General features: G+C 46.0%; 1 protein-coding gene across 24 annotated transcripts in view; it reads right to left on the bottom strand.

Annotated features, from left to right (window-relative positions):
* Positions 1-23,993, bottom strand: part of ADGRL3 (adhesion G protein-coupled receptor L3) — a 1,804,713-nt gene that overhangs the window by 132,586 nt on the left and 1,648,134 nt on the right. For all 24 annotated transcript variants that reach the window (XM_033915103.1, XM_033915068.1, XM_033915049.1 and 21 more), the window contains one exon: positions 23,289-23,509. In XM_033915103.1, coding sequence (XP_033770994.1) covers positions 23,289-23,509 — 221 coding nt within the window. The remainder of the gene's footprint in view (positions 1-23,288; positions 23,510-23,993) is intronic.

Here is a 23,993-nt window from a genome sequence, read left to right on the forward strand (position 1 = left end):
GGGACAGATTGTGTTCAAGGACTATGTATAAGCATACAGCGTGAGTTAACGGGTGACAGCGAAGAACTGGAGCTTCAAAATATTCCACAGGGAGACAGGAAATATTGTACTGCTTGTTCATTTAAATGCTGGATTACATGCCTAGTTTTCACAGCATTACTGATGACAGAAGATAAATACCTCTGGAAAAAGCAGAAATAAGCTTAGGCCTAGTTCTTAAGGCCTTTAGAGTTTGTCACAGAAAGGTCAAAAAGGAACCTTTTAATCTTCTAACTCAGAGCTATCCTTTCCTCTCCCATGATAATGCTATATAACCCATCTGTCAGCTGTCAAGTGGGGTGACATTTTGAGCTGAGTGGACCTGGGTAAATTTGGTAGAAGCGGAAATACATTTTGGACAAGCAGATTAAATTTTCATTACGTTGAGCTCACCTTTGAGATTTCAGACCAAATAAACACACCATTTCCACAAATAATGTTTTCTAGAGTTGCAGATGATCTTGAGTATCACCCAAAGTGTTTTGTGACCCAAAACTGAATTATTAATCAAGTAATCTGTCTAACTTTAATACACTCTGCCCCCCTTTCGGTCTTTAAGGCTTCTGGGACATTCAATTTTCTTTACTCATTCATAAAGAATAAGATGGAAAGAGAATAGAAGTGACTAGTACAGGATACAAGAGTATAAAATTCAAAGAACTTGGATATCATGCTTAAAAACATTTATAGTATGTATTGTGTACTGTGATTTAAAAGAAAAAGTTCTAGACAATTTGTAGTGGATATAAAAAATAAATTCAAAAAGTGCATTTGGTTTTCCTTAGAATTAAAACCCAACAGCTCACAATTACACACACATTATATGTATGAAGCTGTTTAGAATAATATGCACAAACATTTGTATACATATATTGTACAGGTGCAGACACCAATATTCTCCCTAAGCATTAGTCTAAAAATACCCACCTAACCTATATAGCCAGGGGGGAGGGGAGATGTAGAGAGGGGTAGATAATGGATGAGATATAAGTAAGGGTCCCACTTACATTTAGGGCTCCTTTTATCAAGCTACACTAAAGGTTTTTAATGCAAGCTGATGCAGTAAATGCTCTGATGCTCATAGAATTCTTATGAGTGTCCGAGCACTTACTTTGCCAGCCCACACTAAAAACCACTAGCACAGCTTGATACAAGGGGGGGGGGGGTAATAGCTTAATAGAAAACGGCTGGCATAAGTGCTGACACCTATATGCAATGCTCCCTCTAAGGCAGTAGCTCCCAACCTTTTCTATACTTCACTCCCCTAGGAAATGTTTGATTAATATTCACCCCCACACACACAAAAAAGTATTATCACAACCACCTACTACCACTGCTCAAGGCACACTTGCAGCTGGCTGAGTGACGACTCATGACTCGTCACTAAGGGACAAACCACTCTTTGTTGTATCCCCTGAAATTCCATCTTGCACCCCAGTTTGGGAACCCCTGCTCTAAGCAGTGTCCATGTGTGTGCAAATGTTTTTTTCGTGTGAGCGACAAGTTCTAAAAAAACATTTAAACAATAAACAAAAAATGGAGCAAAGGCCTCAATTTGGTTTCATGGGTCTTCAAAGAACCTCCACTTATAGGGCTCCTTTTACAAAGGTGCACTAGTGTTTTTAGCGCACGCACCGGATAAGCGCACGCTAGCTGAAAAATTACTGCCTGCTTAAAAGGAGGCGGTAGTGGCTAGTGCGCTCGGCAATTTAGCGCGCTCTATTCTGCGTGTTAAGGCCCTAATGCAGCTTTGTAAAAGGAGCCCATATTCTTTATAATATTGAATGTGTATTCTCTTTATAACTCCTCTCACCTGCTGCCTCAAATAAGTCTTCAAGTTGACATTGTGTCTGATAAAGACTATAAAAAAATATTTTGATCCTTTATTCTTTAGATTATTGGTGCAGGCATTAGTTTTATCTATACTGGATTATTGCAATATTGTTTATTTAGGATCTTCTAAGCCTCGAGCCCAAAATTTCGCACTCTCCTCATACAATGGAAACAATCCCTGCTCACAGATGGCCTTTTCCCACAAGACCTCAGCAAAATCATTATAACCCCGATCATAAAAGACTCAAAAGTAGCAATAGATCTATAGCCTCAATACCATTATATGTCAAGCTAATGGAAGGCTTTGTAGCCAAACACCTCACCAACTACCTAGAAAACCACAACTTACTCCATCTTACACACTCTGGTTTTGGAACCAACTACAGCACAGAGACACTAATAGGTTCCCTCCTGGACACAGCTAGACAAAACCTCAGCACAGGCAAAAAAATGCTGGTTATACAACTAGATCTCACTGCAGATTTGACCTGGTAGACCATGACATTCTACTACAAAAACTAAAAACTATAGGAATCACAAGAAAGGTGCACACATGGTTTCAAGGATTCCTACAATCCAAGACTTACAGATAATAATATGCACAAACATTTGTATGCATATACTGTACAGGTGCAGACACCAATATTCTCCCTAAGCATTAGTCTAAAAATACCCACCTAACCTATATAGCCTAAATCAGAACCATGGTCTAACCCCTGCGGCGTACCGCAAGGGTCACCTTTATCTCCAACACTCTTCAATCTCTACATCAGTGGCGTACCAAGGGGGGGGGCGTGGGGGGCAGTCCGCCCCGGGTGCCAAGCCCTGAGGGGGTGCTCACGGTCCCGTCCGGTTCCATCCCCCTGCGCCGGGTGTCGCGTTTGGAAACAGCCTGCAGCAAGATCGCGATGCTAGCGATCTTTGCCTGCTTCAGCTGTTTCCTCCGTCACGGTCCCGCCCCTCCTCTGACGCCAGAGGAGGGGTGGGACCGCGGCGGAGGAAACAGCCAAAGCAAGCAAAGATCGCTGGCATCGCGTGATCTTACTGCAGGCTGTTTCCCCAGGGAAATGAAGCATGGAGGCCAGGGGAATGCGCAGTGCTTCGTGGTGGTGGTGGTGGTGGGGCCGAGCGGTCCTTTGAGGTAGTGGGGGAGGGGCAGCAGGCCTTCAGGGTGGGGCGGGCAGGCAGACCTTGTTGAGGGGGGGGAGACAGACCTTTGGGGGGGGTGCAGGCCTTCAAGGGGGGGACAGGCCTTCAAGGGGAACAGGCAGGCAGGCCTTCGAGGGGGGGACAGGCCTTCGGGGGGGGATGCAGGCCTTCGGGGGGGTGCAGGCCTTCGAGGGGGTGCAGGCCTTCAGGGGGGACAGGCCTTCGTGGGGGTGCAGGCCTTCAAGGGGGGGAGACAGGCCTTCAAGGGGGGCAGGCCTTCAAGGGGGGGGCAGGCCTTCGAGAGGGGTGCAGGCCTTCGGGGGGGTGCAGCCCTTCAAGGGGGGGACAGGCCTTCAGGGGGGCAGGCCTTCAAGGGGGGACAGGCCTTCGGGGGGATGCAGGCCTTTGGGGGGGTGCAGGCCTTCAGGAGGGGACAGGCCTTCAGGGGGGACAGGCCTTCAAGGGGGGGGCAGGCCTTCAGGGGTGGGATGCAGACATTTAAGGGGAGGACAGGCCTTCAGGGGAGGGGGGGGCTCTGGTGTAGAAGTACACGGAGGGAAGGGGGAGGGGTTCAAAGAGACGTGCATATGCCGGACTTTGGGTGGGAAGAAATAATGGGTCTAAAAATAGAGGAGAGAGAGAGAGATGATGGACATGGGTTTTAGGGAGGGAAGGAACAGAAAGGGAGAGAAGTTGGACACAAGGGATGGTGTGGAGGGGGGGATAGAGATACTGGTTAGGAGGGTAGTTGGGAAAAGAAAGGGAGAGATGGTGGACCCTGGGGTGGTGGGGAAGGAGGGAGAAAGGGTAGTTAAGAAAAGGTGGATCTGTGGAGGGAGACAAAAAAAGGAAAGATGCCAGACATCCGGGGAGAGAAGGGAAATGGAAGGGGAGGACAGAAATGGCAGATGGATGGTTAGCACGGAGAAAGAAGAAAGAAGGAGACCCTGGCAAGCAAGTTATCAGAAGACAACCAGAGCCTTGGACCAACAAGATTTGAAAAATAACCAGACAACAAAAAGGTAGAAACACTAATTTTATTTTCTGTTTTGTGATTACAATATGTCAGATTTGAAATGTGTATCCTGCCAGAGCTGGTGTTAGACCGCAAACGTGAGCTAGGATTTAACAGAGAGAGTAAAAGTCCTTTTTGTTTCTTTATTTTATTTACACCACAGCTCCAGTGTGGTTAGGAGAAGCCAAAGGGGGGTGAAAAAGCTATAAAATAAACCCACCAGAATGTTTGAAAAAACACCCAATTGGGCAGGAAAATCAAATCGATAAACCAATTCAATAGGCTGAATCGAATCTAAATTTTTTTTCCTGAATCTGGCAGCACTAGTTTGTGCTACTGTCTTAGACTTTAGGACCTGGGATTGGGGAGAGATGGCATCCTCAGTACTTTATAATGCAAGTGAAATGAGGATTTGGTCAGATTTTTGAAGGGTCTGCACTCTGCAGAAGGAAAATATTGTATAGGCCGGGGACATGAGACAGCAGGAAATGGGAACTTTTCTTCCTTCTATTTTTGTGAATGGAAAGGCTGAAAATGTCAGAGAGTTCAGTTAAAATATGTGCTTTATAAGAAAATATAATAATGTGTTTTATAAAGTTTATAGCATTGCTGGCCTACCCGGTGAGGTGTTCCTAGTGGTGGTGGTGGCAGCGTGTCAATGTGTTGAGAGGAAGAGGTGATCTGGGAAATTCTGCTGAGTAAACTCCGGGCCCATTTCCACCCCCCAGTTATTCCACTCCACTCAACTGGTTCACACACTGAGTGGGTCTTTGGGTGTTGTTCCTGGGTAGTTGTTTTGTGATCTCTTCCAGTGGTTTGTCAGCATCTCCTTCTGGTCCAAGGAAGGAAACTTTATTAACCTTAGCACTGACCTACAGAATATATTTGTAACAGCACTGCTTGTGTGGCATTAGTCTATGCAGTGATCGAAAGAAAAAAACCAGACCTTTGCACATTTTTGCACTATATGGTGGGTGTATGAGAAGATTCACATTTCCTGCACAGCTAAGTCTGTGTGAAGTTACCTTGTGCTGTATTTGACATCTAGCAAAGTCTCTGTTTGGAAGAAAAGATCTCAGCTTAAAAATGAAGTGGCCAGAAGTTATGGTAAAAGCAGATAGCGTAGCTGGTTTTAAGAAAGGTTTGGACAAATTCCTGGAGGAAAAGTCCATAGTCTGTTATTAAGACATGGGGGAAACATCTGCTTGCCCTGGATCGGTAGCATGGAATATTGCTACTCTTTGGGTTTTGACCAGGTACTAGTGACCTGGATTGGCTTCCATGAGAATGGCTACCATGAGTTACTGGGCATGATGGACCATTGGTCTGACCCAGTTAGGCTTTTCTTATGTTATGTTATCATCTGTAGGGGCCTTTGTTTTCACTTCTTATTTTAATGTATTTTTTTTCTGAGAACTTATCAGTGTTTATTATAATGGGAACAAAAATGGAAGAGAATTAATGTGTGTGGAATGGGGGGGTAACTAATTTCTTCAGTTAAATAATTCAATCCACCTCAACCAGACATAGGAGAACTCACGCACCATTCACACACCCTCCAGCCAAAAACGTCAAAAGAAAAAAACTCGACCCCCAACTCTACAACCTATTGACCTCGACCACAAACTACAAAACCTTCAAAAAAGAAATAAAAACCCTTCTATTCAAAAAACACATAAAACCGAACTAACACAATCAGAACTGTCCCAAGCATCTCCTGCAACTACTCCATATGTACTTCTGATGTCATGACAATTCAGACATAATTTATGTTATGTTATGGTATGTTTGGAATAATGGTTACATATATGAGGTTTAATAAAATAAAATTTTCACTGCCTGTTTCTATTATGACCATTTATTCAGTTTCATGGTTATTACAAAAAATATTTTTTTACATGGGGGGGGTGTCAAAAAATTATGGGCCCCGGGTGCCACATACCCTAGGTACGCCACTGCTCTACATTGCATCCCTCAGTACCTGCCTAGACAAATTAGGCTTAATTTCTTATAACTATGCAGACGACATCACCATCCTCCTTCATGCAAAACTTAAGGCAAATCTGAAAATTCTTCAACAGAAAACAATTCCAGCTCATGGTCCAATCCTTAGTCCTAGGACTTCTAGACTACTGCAACATCCTCTATCTCCCCTGCCCCACAGTCATGTTAAAACAACTACAAACAGTACAAAACACAGCCCTGAGACTACCGTATTTTCGCGGATATAACGCGCGCGTTATACGCGATTTTACCTACCGCGCATACCCCTCGCGCGTTATATGCCTGAGCGCGGTATAGAAAAGTTTTTAAACATAGTTCCCACCCCGCCCGACGCCCGATTCACCCCCCCCAGCAGGACCGCTCGCACCCCCACCCCGAACGACCGCTCGCACGCGCTCCCACCCGCACCCGCATCCACGATCGGAGCAAGAGGGAGCCCAAGCCCTCTTGCCCGGCCGACTCCCCGACGTCCGATACATCCCCCCCCCCCGAAGGACCGCCGACTTCCCGACAATATCGGGCCAGGAGGGAGCCCAAACCCTCCTGGCCACGGCGACCCCCTACCCCCACCCCGCACTACATTATGGGCAGGAGGGATCCCAGGCCCTCCTGCCCTCGACGCAAACCCCCCTCCCTCCAACGACTGCCCCCCCCCAAGAACCTCCGACCGCCCCCCCAGCCGACCCGCGACCCCCCTGGCCGACCCCCACCCCCCTTCCCCGTACCTTTGGAAGTTGGCCGGACAGACGGGAGCCAAACCCGCCTGTCCGGCAGGCAGCCAACGAAGGAATGAGGCCGGATTGGCCCATCCGTCCTAAAGCTCCGCCTACTGGTGGGGCCTAAGGCGCGTGGGCCAATCAGAATAGGCCCTGGAGCCTTAGGTCCCACCTGGGGGCGCGGCCTGAGACACATGGTCGGGTTTGGCCCATGTGCCTCAGGCCGCGCCCCCAGGTGGGACCTAAGGCTCCAGGGCCTATTCTGATTGGCCCACGCGCCTTAGGCCCCACCAGTAGGCGGAGCTTTAGGACGGATGGGCCAATCCGGCCTCATTCCTTCGTTGGCTGCCTGCCGGACAGGCGGGTTTGGCTCCCGTCTGTCCGGCCAACTTCCAAAGGTACGGGGAAGGGGGGTGGGGGGGTCGTGGGGGTCGGCCAGGGGGGTCGCGGGTCGGCTGGGGGACGGGCGGAGGTTCTTGGGGGGGGGGCGGTCGTTGGGGGGGGGGGGGGGGTTTGCGTTGAGGGCAGGAGGGCCTGGGATCCCTCCTGCCCGTAATGTAGTGCGGGGTGGGGTTAGGGGGTCGCCGTGGCCAGGAGGGTTTGGGCTCCCTCCTGGCCCGATATTGTTGGGGAGTCGGCGGTCCTTCGGGGTGAGGGTGCGAGTGGTCCTGCCGGGGGGGGGGATGTATCGGACGTCGGGGGGGGGCATCAGGCTTTCAGGATGGGGACAGACCTTCAAGGGGGGACAGGACTTCAAGGGGGGACAGTGCACGGAAGTCAGGGGGGGTGAACGGAGAGTCGGGACAGCGCACGGAAAGTCAGGGCGGGCGAAAGGAGCGTCGGGCATCATGCGCGTTATATGCCTGAGCGCGGTATAGAAAAGTTTTGGTACATATCATCGTGATTTCTGCGCGCTATACCCCTGTGCGCGTTTTACACAGGTGCGCGTTATATCCGCGAAAATACGGTAATCTATTCACTGAAGAAATACGACCATATCACTGCCGCATACCTCGACTCACACTGGCTCCCAATACAAGCAAGAATACTATTAAAATTTTACTGTCTACTATTTAAAGCCATGAATGGAGAAAGCCCAGCTTATATGAACAACTGCCTTATCCGAACTACCACAACCAGGCAAAGAAGAACCCAGACACCATTCATGCACCATCCAATCAGAGGCGTCAAATGCAAAAAAAAAATATATGATGGCCCACTGGCCATGCAAGCAGTGAAACTAGATAACTAGATAATGATGGCAGCCATTCAGAAAGCAGTGCAGCCCAGGCAGGAGCGCAGAGAGCTCGCTCCTGATGGCTGACACCGTGAAGACTCTTTGGACGGCAGCTTGATTCCAGCTGCACTTCGCTTCGCTCTATAAGTGCTACATGCGCGCCGAGACCGCTCATATCCTCTATACCTCCTCCCCCTCAGGGCCCATGCTAGGTACTGCCGGGGGAGGGTAACCCTTTGCCGCCGCAGCTGACTGACAGAAAAAGAAGTCATCAAACACAGCCAAAGTACTGTGAAAACCAGCAGCTCCGGAGGCTAACAAATCCCTGACCTGCACTCTTCTCTAACGGCCCCTTCCATTCAGGGCCCATGCTAGGTACCATCGGGGGAGGGCAGCCCTTCGATGCTGCAGTTGACTGAGAAGGATGTTGGCAACTGCGACCAATGTTAAAAGGCTCCGGGGGACTCCTTCCTTACCAGTTTGTCTGAAGCCAGTGTATGGACAACAAATGGCCCAAGACTCCTGCTTCTGCAAGGTAACTGTAAGGGAGGCCTCCTGTAGGCACTGTGAATGCCTCACAGTCTTCAATCTTGACACATCTTCCGGGATTTAAAAAAGTAAAAAAAAAGGTGTGGGGGGGCGCCCCTGCCTGCCCTGTGCCCTGTCCCGGCCTACCACTAGACCACCAGAGGGGGGGACAAGGTACAGAGCCTGGCAGGGAATGGGGACAGGGTGCAGAGCCTGGCAAGGAATGTGTGTTTGGAGGCCAGAGCCTGGCAGGGAGAATTTGTGTAAGAATGTTTTTTTCTTGTTTTCCACCTCTAAATCTAGGGTGCATCTTATGGTCAGGTGTGTCTTATGGAGCGAAAAATACAGTAATTTGTATCAAGGTAACACAGCGTCCCATTGATAGTCCTCCTTCCACCAGGTCTTTGAGATGCCTATTATATCTACCTCATCATTTAGTGCTATTTACTCTAACTCTCCTACTTTAATTATTTAGACTTCTAGCATTTGTATACAGACACTTCAAATTGTGTTTTTTTTCTTGTATCAACAGGCTGCTGAGAAGATGACAGGGATAACTTGACATCTTTATTCTGCTTCCCTCTTAAGCACTCATGGCTTTCTTTCACTATTTTTGAAACCTCTTTATTGGGACTCCTTAAATGTTAAATGCCTTCAAAGATACTCCACACCAAAATATCTGCTCCCAGGCGACTGTCGGCTTTCCCCCCCAATCTTAGAAAGTAAGTATAGAGGGCAGGATAGAGGGAAAAAGTGAGACGTGGTATTATATGCAAAATAAGGACCACCAATGAACCTAAATAGAAAATAATATATAGATTAGAGGAAAAAGACAAGAGTTTTAAAAGAAATCAAGCCTAGCTCTTTAGCTATATATCAATCTATTTATATAAAAAAACCACAACTGATTGAATTCTTGATTGCATTAACATCACAAATTCACTGAGAAAACCAGTTATTTTTAAAGCACTGATTTAGCTATATTTTTCATTTAAAGAAAAAAAGAATAGTGCTATTTTGCTTTTCTTAGTGTTCCTTTAATGATTAAATGAGAACTATTAATGAACCAATCAACATACTAACTTTAATTTACCAGATTTCCATTAGATTTGTAATTAAACAATAAAAACAGATAGCAGGAATGTACGAGCTGAACACTGAGCAGTCTACTTAATCCTACTGAACCTTGAGGTGAGAGCAAAAGAATGCAATCAAACGCATTCTCTCACAGTATTCAAATTAAACAAGCCTCTAACACCTTTTTTTCCCCAAAACAAACAAGGAAAGAAAAAACACACTAACTCTAGCAACATGGGCTTGACCACAAAACAGCATTTTAAAAGCATTTATAAAACAACAAAAAATGTATTTTCAACTAGTCAGTGCTATAAAATGAATACAGTTCAAAATAAAGGGATATTTTAAGATTAATGTTGAGGACAGAATTAGGGTATAGACAATCTAGGCATATGCCTAGGACTCAGTTTTTTTTTAAGGAGGGTCTCACTCATGTAATTTAATAGATCTTAAAGAAGATTTTTCACCTAACAAGTTACCTATTGATTGGGGGGGGGGGGAGGTGTGATCAGAAACACTGATGTCCACTGAGGAGCCAATGGGGCGAAGCTACCATCTGTGTGGTATGAACTTAACTGAGGTCTATTCTCTTTACTTTCTCCTATGAACTATTTCTAGTCCCATGGTTCTCAAACTTGTCCTGGAGGACCACCAGCCAGTCAGGTTTTCAGGATATCCCTAGTGCAGTGGTAGGCAAATTCATTAGTCAAAAGAGCCAAAGATCAGCAGTACAACGATTAAGATTTCTTTTGAGAGCCAAATTTCTTTTCAGGAACCATGTTTTTAGGAGTCAGTTTAAACTAGCTACTAACATTAAATAAAACCAGATATCATCATAATAATAATCTTATTGACAAAAAAATATTTTTTACATTAAAATAAAAATATGACAAAACACGCATTTACTATGAACAATGGCCTCATCAGAGTGGGGATGCTGCATCAGCTGTCAGCGGCGCACGTGGAGGATCATTCAGTCAGGGTAAATATTACTGCTTTTTTGAACTAGTACAGATCCCTCACCAACTGATGGCCACCTCCTCCCCTCCAACTTACCAAGTTCTGCAGCTGGCAGCAATATTGCAGAGCTGCTGCCTTCCCTCCTCCCTGCCCCCCCCCCCCCACCTTGGCTTTCATGCATGCATGAAAGCAGTGGCAGCTTGAGGATATTGCCATTGGCTGCAAAGCTTGGAGATTTTGGGTTGCCAGACTGAAGAAAGATGTCTTCAGGTGGCAGGGCTTGGGAATCCCCAATAGCTCAAGTATTTGTAAATTGCACTCAGGTGGGGAGAAACTTTGGTGCCCATCTACTAATTTTGGGCTCCAGTCCCTCCCCTAAATCACCACTGAATACAAAAATAATTGTGATGTACATATCTCAAAGCTAACATATTCCAGTTAATAAATTAAAAATAAAACAATTTTTTCTACCTTGTCTGGATATTTTGTTTTTTCATCATCTTGGTCCCAGTTTCTCTGTCTGCTTTTTTTCTGTCTTCAACTAATTCTCTTTCCAGTGTCTGCTGTTCATTTTTTTCTCCTCTCTTGTTCCATTTCCTCCTTAAGCTTGTCTCCAACGTATTGATTTTTCCCTTTCAGCTTTCTTAATTTTTTCTTTTTTGCCTCTGTCCACTCAAATCTTGCCTTCTTTCTCACCCTTCTTTTTAAATGTTCAGCTTCCTCTCAATTCTCCATCTTCTCTCAGTCCCTAGCTCTCCTATTTCCCATCTCCTTTCCCAGCCTCCTATTTCCTGCTATCTACTCCCCATTACCATATTTCTACCACTGTACTCACAGATCTCTCACTCATCTCCTCACCCACATGGCTCACCACTTTCAGAATTCCCCTCCCTCTCTCCACTGGTCAGGCTATAACTCCCTGTCCCTTTCTTTCCATCCCCTTTCTTATCCCAGCTCTCTTCCCTCCTGCCCTCCCATGGGGCCATCTCTCCTCCTATATCCCCATGGTCCAACATTTTGCTCCCTCTCTTTTCTGTTTTTCTTCTTCACTCCCCCCCCCCCTTGAGGCTGAACAATGAAATGGTGGCCATAGGCCTAAAATTTCTCCATACCTCCCTTCCATTCCCAGATCCAACTTCTCTCCCTTTCTCTTCCCAACTGCTTCTCACCCCATTTCTCCCCCTGCCTGCCTCCCTCCCCCAGATCTACCATTTCTCCCTTTCTCTTTCTGGTATTCCATGCAAGGCCAGAACCATTATCTGTACTTTCATAAACCATCCTTAGTGCTGATGGAGCCCTAATTGCCAAAGCATCTCACATGGAAATTACTTTTCCTACTTACAACTCAGTCAGAAGGATCTTTAAGCCTTGATCATCTTGGTTAGAATCTAACTCATCCAAAATAGCTGGCTCCCTTGCTGCAGTTGTCTGTGGGCGGCGTCGGCTCCTCGCGGCTGATTCGGGAGCCTTCTCTCTAATGTCGTGACGTCAGAGGGAACGCTTCTGACACGGACGCGGATCACGCACGGGGAGCCGACACCGCCCGCGGACGACTGCAGCAAGGGAGCCAGCTATTTTGGATGAGTTTTGGGGATCCAGCCAGAAAACTACATGCCAGAGGGAGGCACAGAAGGGAGGGAGGGAGAAGCTGGGCCGCACAAGCCATATTCTCTAGCAGAGTGGCACTCAAGTGGCTAAAGAGCCGCAGTTTGCCGACCACTGCCCTAGTGAATATGAATTAGACTGATATGTACAGTATGCCTGTCATCTCCACTCTATGTAGGCTTGAGAACCACAATATAGGCTATGTAGGCTTCTAGACCACAGCAGGACATGGCAAGCAGTCCCCCTCTTTTACTAAGGTGCCCTAGCCGATTTAGTGTGTGCTAAATACTAACGTGTCCATAGAATATAATGGACTTGTTAGCATTTAGCGCACACTATGGCGCCTTAGTAGAAGGATCCTAGTGCATTTTATCTACTGCTTTCTCTGCTGATTTTTCACTGCTTTCAGAGCCATTAGAGCCATTTTGTGGGCGTTATATTATGCTGGGAGGAACAATCTGTTTGATTTTATATAGTTCACCCACTGTTGACTGCTCTCATTTGGGAGCAGGTCCCAGATGTGCATGTCAACTAAATTAGTCAATTAGGTGCCAATATTCAATTATTGGAGTTAATTGGTAGTAATTAGGAGTTACGCACGCATCTGCCCTAGTCCCTATTCTATAACTTACATTCCTAAATTTCAAAGTGAATCACTCAAAAGGGGCATAGCTGGGTCAGGGGTGTTATCAAAAATTAGGCATGAATACTTGTATTTACCATCAGTTAGGCGTGAGGATATACACTTGTTTTTTCAACAGGCGTAAGTCCTCCTAGGCAACCTTTATAGAGCTGGTTTTTAGCATAGATCTTAAAGACTTCTAACTTTGAGCGCCATTTACTGAATCTGGCCTCATGCTTGTTTGCCTAGGGCCCACCAAAGATTTAATCTTGCCCTGTTAGTGTTTACAGTTGCATATCAGAAGTGACAGCTATTATGACAGAACAGAACAAAGCAGATTTCAGTCTACTTAATACTTAAAAGTGCAATAAAATCTGGGTTTAGCAGATTATAATGTGGGACTTTCACATGCACTAAACCCAGATTTACTGCAGCATATTTCAAGGCTTAATATTTTCTTACTTTTGTGTGTTTTGCAGGTCATGCATTCAGGACTCCTAAGTTAACCCTGTGTTATCCAGTTAGCATATTCTAATCATAAGGGAATAAACCCCTTTACCGACAGGAACACAAAAAAATAAAATCTAATCTAATCTAGTCTTCAATTTATACACTGGGTCATTTGGAGTTCGACTCGGTTCACATGTAATTAAGACTAGAGTACATAAGAAAGAGAGCATAAAAGAAAAAAGTTGGATTATCATCAATTCTTTGATACTATAGTTAAGCCATTTAAATGTGTGAACAGCGGTTTTCAGGGCTTTACGAAATTGTTATAGCTGGCCTATCAGTCTAATGGAGTCAGGAAGTCCATTCCACATCTCTACCAGCTTGAAGGCAAAAGATTGCCTAAGCTTTCCTACAGATTTAATACCCTTAAAAGAAGGGAAAGATAGTTTATATCTCTGTGTATTCCTCAAATGGCAAGATCTGAAGGGGTTCCAATATAGGGGATTAAATATTCCATAGAGAAGCTTAATGATAATGCATGCACATTTAAATTGAATCCTAAAGCGGACTAGAAGCCAGTGAAGCTTTCTCAACAAAGGAGAGACATGATCGTACTTTTGCTTTCCAAATATAAGATTAACTGCCATATTTTCTATCAGCTGAAGTCGTTTTAGACTGCCCTACTTAATGCCTAAATAGATTGAATTACAATAGTTTAGCTGGGCAAGCACTGTAGATTGTACCAATATTGAAAAATGTTCTTGATGGAACAATGATCTAACTTTCCTCAACATACGTAGACTAAGTTCTTTGCACTTTAAGTACTTATTAACCCCTATACTTAAATGGACTGTTTATAAAACATTATATTCGCTATAAGAAACAAGTAGAAAATGAAAGAAAATTTTAAAAATATATATATATATATAAGCAATATTGAAATGAATCATTGACGATCTGATGTATGATCTCTATCACGGCAAATGTAACTAAACTAGCCGCATCGCGGAGATCCCAAAATAAAAAATAAATTAAAAGATTACTGGGTATAGTGTATGATTGGTGCTAATCCTAAGGAAGGCATTCCATAAATGGTGTTAAGATTTTGGTGCCAGAAAAAAATCAGCACAGATCGCTATTCTATAAATAGTGCTCTGGGTTGAGTGCTCTTTATAGAATAGTGCTTAAAGCCCATTTCCCCACCAAAGATAGGGCTGAAACCTGATATAAATGCTGGCAACCAACTCTGGGCTTCCCCCCCCCCCCCCTTTTTACAAAACCATAGTGCATTTTTTATTGCTGGTTGTGGCAGTTAACAGCTCCGATGCTCATACAATTCTTATGAGTGTTGGCGCTAAAAAACGTGTTACAGTTATGTAAAAGGGGGGGTTTAGCGCAGAAATGGAGCTATTTTATAAACCTATCCCTGCTACTCCCTTGGCTATGACCCTTTTGAGTTGCATGCAAAGCGATGCAGGTACATGGGGGTTTAAAATAAGGTGCAGGGGCATACACACACAAATTTCAGTTATTGCAAATTAACTGCAACAACTGATGGTTAACACCACCTTCATTGTAATTTAACTGGCTCATAAGCTAATTAATTTATGCACAGATCTTCAATTAGTGAGCCAATTTTTGTGCCAAAAGCTCAGTGCCGTATAGAAAATCTGGGGGTAATTGGATAATGCTTTCATGCCCACGCTCTGCCCATGACACAATAACACACACCATGTCCAATTTTTTTTTAATTAGCCAACTCACTCATTACTACATACTAATAGGCAACATACTGCAATACACTTTAACATGTCTTATATTAGCCTATTGTCTACCAAAATTAGGTATGCTTTCTTTGATCCACAGTAAAACTAAATAACAAAAATCAAGAAATACAAGCCTTTTCCCCCCAAAGTCCATAGTCTGTTATTGAGACAGACATGGGGGAAGCCACTGCTTGCCCTGGATCAGTAGCATAGAATGTTCCTACTATTTGGATTTTTACAGAGAACAAAAACATGGAAAATCCAACAAATCTGCAGTAAAAGTCATTCAACCAAAACAAAAAAAAGAAAACTGCAGAATGAATGTACAAAGTACAGGAACTTTATTGGAACAAATAAATAGTGATGATCCAACTGGTGGTTCTCATAAATGAGAAGACAGGACCCAATATGGTGTTTCGAAAAACACTCCTTCCTCAGGGGTCCTATGGCAAAAGTAATGAATTGAGAAGTACGATGTGAATGACAAATAGTCAGGAAATGTTAGAGAAATAGTGGAATTTGTCAATGCTGTGAAAAAAGTGGCATTATGTGATAAAAAGTTATACCTGCTTACATAAAATGACAAGGACCCTAATGTGAAAATCGTGCGAGAACAAGATAGTGACATTCGCGTTAGCGGTTTAACGCGCGTAATAGTGTGCGCTAATTTGCCGACCGTGCTAGCCACTACCGCCTCCTCTTGAGCAGGTGGTAGTTTTTCGGCAAGCACGGGGGTTAACGCACGCTAAAAAGTTGCGTGCGATAAAGCCGCTAACGCGGCTTCGTAAAAGGAGCCCTAAATAAAAAGAGGCATGATGAAAAGGTGACTAGAGTGCTGACCGGCCTAGTGGTGTGGACTAGGGCAAAATACATACCAATAGTGTCACTGTCACTCAAAAGAGAACCATATAATATAAAACAAATTGGCATACAATTCTTGAAAGCAAACATAAAATACATGAATGAACACATCTATAATAATAAAATGTTAAGCGCACATGCGCACTCGTGCCGCGTGTTCCCTGATCTGTCGCGGCGGCACGAGTGCGCATGCGCTAGATGTCGCGGAGTGAAGGGCCGGACTTAGGGGAAGGAGAGCAGGCCCGGGATTCGGCCCCGGCCAGGCAAGAGTAAGACACCCCTTCTCTACCGCACCTAGGCCCCGGCGGTCCCCGCCGCCAGAAGCAGAAAGACAGCAGTCGCTGGCTGTGCGGACGTGTTTTCGGCCAGGTAATAGCTGTGACTTCCCCCTCCCACCGCCGTCCCTAGGTTACACCACTAACACGCCGCGACTCACACTCCCCCGCCGCCCCTACCCGGCATAACTGAAACCCCCGTTGACCCTCCCACCGCTACATGGCTGACAAACCCGGCAGGAGCAGCAGCGTCCCAGGCACACTGAACGCTGCTTCGGGTCTTCTACTGGCCTAATTTCCTCTGCCGCGGATGAGGCAGAGGAAATTAGGCCAGTAGAAGACACGAAGCAGCGTTCAGTGTGCCTGGGACGCTGCTGCTCCTGCCGGGTTTGTCAGCCATGTAGCGGTGGGAGGGTCAATGGGGGTTTCTGTTGTGCCGGATAAGGTCGGCGGGGGGGGGGAGGGGAAGGGGGAGTCACGGCATGTTAGTGGTGTGCCTAAGGTCGGGGGGAAGGGGAAGTCGCGGCATGTTAGTGGTGTTCCTAGGGTCGGCGCAGGGGGGGGGGTTAAAAACATGTTGCTCAGGGGGATGGGAGGCAGGCAGGCATCGGGGGGGGGGGGGTTCAGTGGAAGGGGAATGGGAGGCAGGCAGGCTGGCATCGGAGGAGGGGTGGAGGGTTCAATGGAAGGCAGGATGGCATCGGGGGGGGGGGGCGGGTTCCATGGAAACATGCTGCTCAGGGGGATGGGAGGCAGGTTGGCATTGGAGGGGGGTAGGGGGTTCAATGGAAGGCAGGCACGCAGGATGGCATCGGGGGGGGGTCGATGGAAATATGCTGCTCAGGGGCATGGGAGGCAGGCAGGCTGGCATGGGGGGTTTCAATGGAAGGGGGATGGGAGGCAACGGAGGGGGTGGGGGGTTTCAATGGAAGGCAGGCTGGCATCGGAGGGGGGGAGGAAGGAGGCACTGGGGGCACTAAGGACATAGAAAGGGGCACTATGGACATAGGAAGGGGCACTAAGGACATAGGAAGGCGGCACAGGGAGATTCACAGACAGAAAAAATGATAGACAGGCAGCATGCAAGGAGAGAGACAAAGAAAAAAAAATACCCAGACAGACAGACATCTATCTACTCTAGCACCCGTTAATGTAACGGGCTTAAAGACTAGTTGTGAAATAAAAGACGAACTTAAGGAGTAAAATATGCAGGGTTAAAGACATTAATGCGCAAGCATATAAATAAAGACAATAATATTATTAATGATATTAACACATGATATTAATGTAAAGCCTCCAAACTGGGTCCTGTCTTCTCATTTATAAGAACCACCAGTTGGATCATCACTATTTATTTGTTCCAATAAAGTTCCTGTAATTTGTCCATCCATTCTGCAATTTTCTTTTTTGTTTTGAACTTTTTGGATTCTTGCCAGGTATCTGTGACCTGGATTGGCTACCGCGAAGACGGGCTATTGGGCTAGGTCAGGGGTAGGCAATTCCAGTCCTCGAGAGCCGGAGCCAGGTCAGGTTTTCAGGATATCCACAATAAATATGCATCAGATAAATTGCATCTCAAGGAGGCACTGCATGCAAATCCATCTCATACATATTCAAGGTGGATATCCTGAAAACCTGACCTGGCTCTGGCTCTCGAGGACCGGAATTGCCTACCCCTGGGCTAGGTGGATCATTGGTCTGACTCAGTAATGCTATTCTTATGTTCTTATAAGAATTTCAGAGATTTTTTTTAGCATGAATCCATATGTGTTTTCTGTGAACCTGCTCTGAATTTTGGTAGGAGCTAGACTTTCTTTAAAACAGAAACAACAAAAAAGTGAACGTTTTCAAGTAAACAGCAGATTTTGCATAGGTTCTTCAAATTAGTTCAAGAACTTCTGTTAAAAGAGTTCTCCTATCCTTAAATGGAACACTGTCAGGCGTTGTTAAATTGCCTTGCATTGTCTACTGCCACATGATTCATTGGCTTTCTTCTAAGCCTTGCTAAACCTGCTCGAACATTGCTGTCAATCAAATTATAATGTCTGATTGTTCTCAAACATTTCAATTCAAAGAAGAAATGCCCAACTTAGAAGCAACGGTACTAGTAAAAATTATCCAAGTTTAAAGGTAACATTAAATAGTTTCACTATGTTTGGGGTTTTGGGTTTTTTTTTACATGGGAAGATCAAGTTGGTAAGAAAAAATACTTTCAAATGGTCTGGGCAAGAGGAAGATCTTAACACACACCAAAATCATTTTATGTGAATTTTCTTAACTGAAATGTATTTGATGTTAGATAAGAATTCTCAATTTGGTAGGTAAATTCTTTCAAGATATAGTACTCCCACAAAATTCACGGGGGTTCTTTTCCAGGAACCCCCCGTGAATTTTGAAAAACCACGAATACGTATTTTAGGCAGGGGATACAGGAGAGGGCAGCTGGAGAGGCAGGAGAGGGCAGCTGGAGCACCAGCGAGTGAAGGAAATCACTCGCTGTATGTTCCGACCGCCTCTTCCAGTACTAAAGTCGGGCTTCACCAATCAGGAGCTGCTTTGACACGCAGCTCCTGATTGGTAAGGCCCGACTTTAGTACAGAAGAGGCGGTCGGAGCATACAGCGAGTGATTTCCTTCACTCGCCGGCGCTCCGACTGCCCTCTTCTGCCTCTCCAGCTGCGCCCTCTCCTGCTCGGTCATTCGTGGTCAGAAAATACCATGAATGACTGGGACCGCGAACTGCTGACCGCTAATTTGCGGGGAAGCACTGTACACCAAATATTTAGGGATAAGAGACAAAGGGCCCTTTTACTAAATGTGGTAAAATTTACTGTTACCCTGTCTTAACATTGGACTTTAATTTAAAGCAGCGGTCTCAAACACGCGGCCCGCGGGCCACATGTGGCTCTCCAAATTCTTTTTGCGGCCCGCAGTCTGGACTGGATCATTCCCTTCCTTTTGGAGCAGCAGCGGGTCTGGCCGGTTCGTTCCGTTCAAAGCTGCGGGTTGGCGGCTCCTTGCGTTATTCACTCCTGCATCGGAAGCCTCTCTGACATCACAACATCAGAGAGGCTTCAGACGCAGGCGCGGATCTCGCAAGGAGCCGCCACCCACGGCTTTGAATGGAATGAGCCGGCCAGACACGCTGCTGCTCCAGTGGCGTATCAAGGGGGAGGCGGTCCGCACAGCTGGTCACCCTCCACTGTTCTTCCTAGAGTGCGGCTCGTCTAGAGCAGGGGTGCCCAACTGCTTCCCTTCCCTTCTCACCACCAGCACCATGCTCTTTCAAATCCCTGCTTCTCTCGCCGCCCGACCTCAATTCTGACGTTGAGAGGACGTTCTGGCTAGCCAATCGCTGCCTGGCTGCCCGGAACGTCCTTTCCGACGTTAGAATTGACGTTGGGTGGTGAGAGTTGGTCGGCCCCGTGGAGATCTCGGCCTGTTCCTGATGGCGGCAGCAGCAGCAGCAGCCTATTACCCGGCGGCGGAGGCATGTGGGAGGGCAGGAAGGAAGAAAGAAAGAAGGGGGGGGACAGGGAGCCAGAAACAAAGCAAAAAATAGGACAAGGAATCAGAGAAAGATAGACATAGAAAAAGAAAGAAAAAGTTGGGGGAGGGAATGAGGTCTGGAGGAGAGGAAGCATACAGGAGGTTGAAAGAAGAGAAGAAATATTGGATGCACAGTCAGAAGAATAAAGTGCAACCAGAGACTGATGAAATTACCAAACAAAGGTAGGAAAATGATTTTATTTTCAATTTAGTAATAGAAATGTGCCAGTTTTGAGAAAGAAAAGATATTAAACTTTAAATGTGAGTGCTGCAGAAAAAATAGAGTACTTGGAGGGCCACAGAAAAAATAGTTAATGTCTTATTAAAGAAATGACAATTTTGCATAAGGTAAAACTGTTAAAGGAAAGTTTTATAAACTATAAAGAGTTTAACCTCATGCAAAATTGTCATTTCTTTAATAAGACATTAACTATTTTTTTTCTGCGGCCCTCCAAGTACCTACAAATCCAAAATGTGGCCCCGCAAAGGGTTTGAGTTTGAGACCACTGATTTAAAGCAACAACTATTGGAAAGTTCTTGGTATTTTCTATTTCAGGTTGCGTGTAAACATTCGTATTAATATAGTATCATAGTAAGTATCTGCCCAACACATACTTAGTCTTCAGTTGTCCTTGCCATTTTCAGGGCATAAACCACAGACGTTTGACCGGCACTAGCTTAATTTTCAACTATTGGAGTTGACATCAAAGCCCACTCTGGATAAATCATATCAATATATCCAATGTCAGGACACAGACTGCATGTGCCTGCTTGACACTAGCCTTTCTTCCCAATTACTAGATTTGCTGCTTAAGCGCAGCAAAGTTGTTTTGATTCCATTCTCTTTCCATATAGTGAAAAGGTATGGTGGCCTTATTAGGCCACTCTTCCAAATAATATGCAAAAAACAAAAACACAAAGGAAAAGAATAATACATTTTTTATTGGACTAACTTATGATTAGCTTTCAAAGGTAACCCCTTCTTCCTCAGATCAGAAAGCTAATCATAAGCTACATTAAGGTTTCATTTTTCTTTGTATTTTTGTTTTCTTTCCATATAGGAATCCTTTGTGCTTATCCAATGCTTTCTTGAATTCTATTAGCATTTTTGTTTCCACCACTTTCTGTATGAGGCAAAAGTGTAGTAAGGGGGGGGCCACCCTGGGCACTGTCTTAGAGGGGGCACCGGCAAATCTCCTCTTCTCTGTCCCCCCACCCTGTGTACCTCTTGAAATGTTCACTGGCATGAGCAGCATCTTCCACCTCCTGCTCACGCCGGCCTCGGCTCCCTTCTGACGTCTCTTCCCGGTCTTACGTTCTTATGGTGAAATCAGTTAGCTTAGCGGGATTTTAAAAAAGGTTTAGATAAATTCCTAAAAGGGAAATCCAAAGGCCATTATTGAAATGGCTTAGGGAAATCCACTGCTTATTTTTAGGATAAGCAGAATAAAATCTATTTTATTACTTGGGATCTAGCTAGGTACTTGGGACCTGGATTGGTCACTTTTGGAAACAGGATACTGGGCCTGATGGACCTTTAATCTGTCCCCCTATGGCAATTCTTATGTTCTCCTGACACAAAAAGCACTTAACTCACAATTTGCTATGCATAGTGCTATATTACCTCAAAGCCCCTTGACACAGTTCTGCAAGTACATGAAGTTAACTGCATTAATGGGGTAATTCTATATAGGGCGTACTAAGATAAGCACCCTGCTGCAATATGTATAGCGGCCACGGTTGTTGCGGCCGCCTGTCCCATCACCGACAGGAGAATGCCTAACTCCTCCTGTCGGAACCCCTCCCCCCCTCCCCCCAAACTCGTAATCGCCGACAGGAGGATGCCCAACTCCTCCTGTCGGAACCCCGGACCCCCCTCCCCCCCAAACTCGTAATCGCCGACAGGAGGATGCCCAACTCCTCCTGTCGGAACCCCGGAACCCCCTCCCCCCCAAACTCGTAATCGCCGACAGGAGGATGCCCAACTCCTCCTGTCGGAACCCCGGAACCCCCTCCCCCCCAAACTCATAATCGCCGACAGGAGGATGCCCAACTCCTCCTGCCGGAAAGCCCAACGACCCCCCCGCCCCAACTAATCTCCCTCCCCCAACTAACCTTTCAATGTTGGTCAGCTGGACGGGTCTTGCTGCCGTCCAGCCGACGGGTCTGCCTCGTGGAAATGAGACGGCACGCCCCTTCCCGGCCCATCCCCGCTAAATCTAAGGCCTGATTGGCCCAGGCTAGGCACCTTGGCCAATCAGGCCTTAGGATTAGTGGGGATGGGTGGACCCGCTATGCCTAAGGCCTGATTGGTCCAGGCTTCTACAGCCTGGGCCAATCAGGCCTTAGATTTAGCGGGGATGGGCCGGGAAGGGGTGTGCCGTCTCATTTCCACGAGGCAGACCCGTCGGCTGGACGGCAGCAAGACCCGTCCAGCTGACCAACATTGAAAGGTTAGTTGGGGGAGGGAGATTAGTTGGGGCGGGGGGGTCGTTGGGCTTTCCGGCAGGAGGAGTTGGGCATCCTCCTGTCGGCGATTATGAGTTTGGGGGGGAGAGGGTTCCGGGGTTCTGACAGGAGGAGTTGGGCATCCTCCTGTCGGCGATTACGAGTTTGGGGGGGGGGGGGGTTCCGGGGTTCCGACAGGAGGAGTTGGGCATCCTCCTGTCGGCGATTACGAGTTTGGGGGGGGGAGGGGGGTCCGGGGTTCCGACAGGAGGAGTTGGGCATCCTCCTGTCGGCGATTACGAGTTTGGGGGGGAGGGGGCTCGGGGTTCCGACAGGAGGAGTTAGGCATTCTCCTGTCGGTGATGGGACAGGCGGCCGCAACAACCGCGGCCGCTATACATATTGCAGCAGGGAGATCCCTTGCTGCCATAAATATAGCGGCCGCGTCTAATTTAACCCGATTCTCTAAAGACGCCGGTTACAGAATCGGCGTTTAGTATAGGACGTCTCTCCCGGGCGGCCTGCCTGGGGAGCATTTTTTTTTTTTAAAACGTGCATCCCGATTGGCTGATTAGACAGCTGTAGGACGTCTACAGCTGCCTAAAATCGGGATGCACTTTTGGAGAATCAGGGCCTCGGTGTACAGAGGCTGTTCCTGGGCTTGTTTTCCTGGACAGCGGAAGCAGGAAGTTGTGTGACCACGCATACGGTACTGTACCAGTACTCTGGATCGCCAAGACATGCTTGCCAAATAGTGCCTTATTTTCGGGGGGGGGGGGGCCTTATATTTCCCAGGTGGGGAAAAAAAGGGGGGTGTCTTACTAAAGGAGGAGGTCCTATAATGGGGGAAACACGGTAAGTATGAATGACCTTTATTGAATTGACTCCTACATGCTTAACATGGTTCAGGAAAAGGGCCCCAAAATGTATCTGCTCATAACAATCAGTGATGTTTTCTTTATTCCTTGCTCCTTAAGGCACAGCTCTGTGTTATGGTAGTGGGAATTTTAAACTCTTTTTTTCCCCCTAGGAATTCTTAGTACAAGTTGGAGAATACTTTACTTAACACCAAATACAGAATCTGAAATAACCAAATCTGGTAAAATGGACAGGACAGTAAAGCAAGTAAATGTGACTGAAATTGCAGACACTCACACTTTATCCGTCCCATAACTCCTATAGTCTACTGCTGCGGACACTGCTACTATCAATGCAGGCATCCCGTAGCCAACCAGATAAAAGTACTTCCTGCGGGAGTGTTCACTCTCAAAGACTTCCACCAGCATGATGTAAAGCTGTACCCCTTCCAAGAACATCCAGGTGAAGGCAGCCAGGAAGAAGAAGTGCAGTAGGGCAGCAAACACTGCACAAGCAATCTAGGAAAAAAAAACAAAAAAACAAATCAAACAAGCTGAAAGAAGACAACCTTGCTTATAAATGCATAAAAACTGCATAAAACAAATATACACGATACCACTGATTGACTGAGGCATAGAACAAGCGTCCGCGCCATCATTTCTGCTTAATGAAGTATGGCTGAAAGTGCAGTGATGGATTAGCGCAGTGCGCCTGATCTTGGGTTTTGCTGTATATGACATTTTTATGCTTTGTGTTTTACGGTTTGATTAATATTGTTGTTCGTATGCTTTATATGTTGAAGCTTATTGTGTGTGTTAATCTGTGCTTCGTTTTGTATAAGGTGAACAGTAAATAAACAATACAATACAATTAATTAAAAGAAACTCCTGAAGAAAGAGTAATGGAGTTTTGGGTTGAGCGTACAATCATTTTGGAAGTCTTGTGTGGTTGCTACACAGGTGAATTGCATCATTTAAAATGTAAATGTGCTACAATTGTAAA

Source organism: Geotrypetes seraphini, chromosome 1 (assembly GCF_902459505.1).
Source record: "Geotrypetes seraphini chromosome 1, aGeoSer1.1, whole genome shotgun sequence".
Taxonomy (NCBI): Eukaryota; Metazoa; Chordata; class Amphibia; order Gymnophiona; family Dermophiidae; genus Geotrypetes; species Geotrypetes seraphini.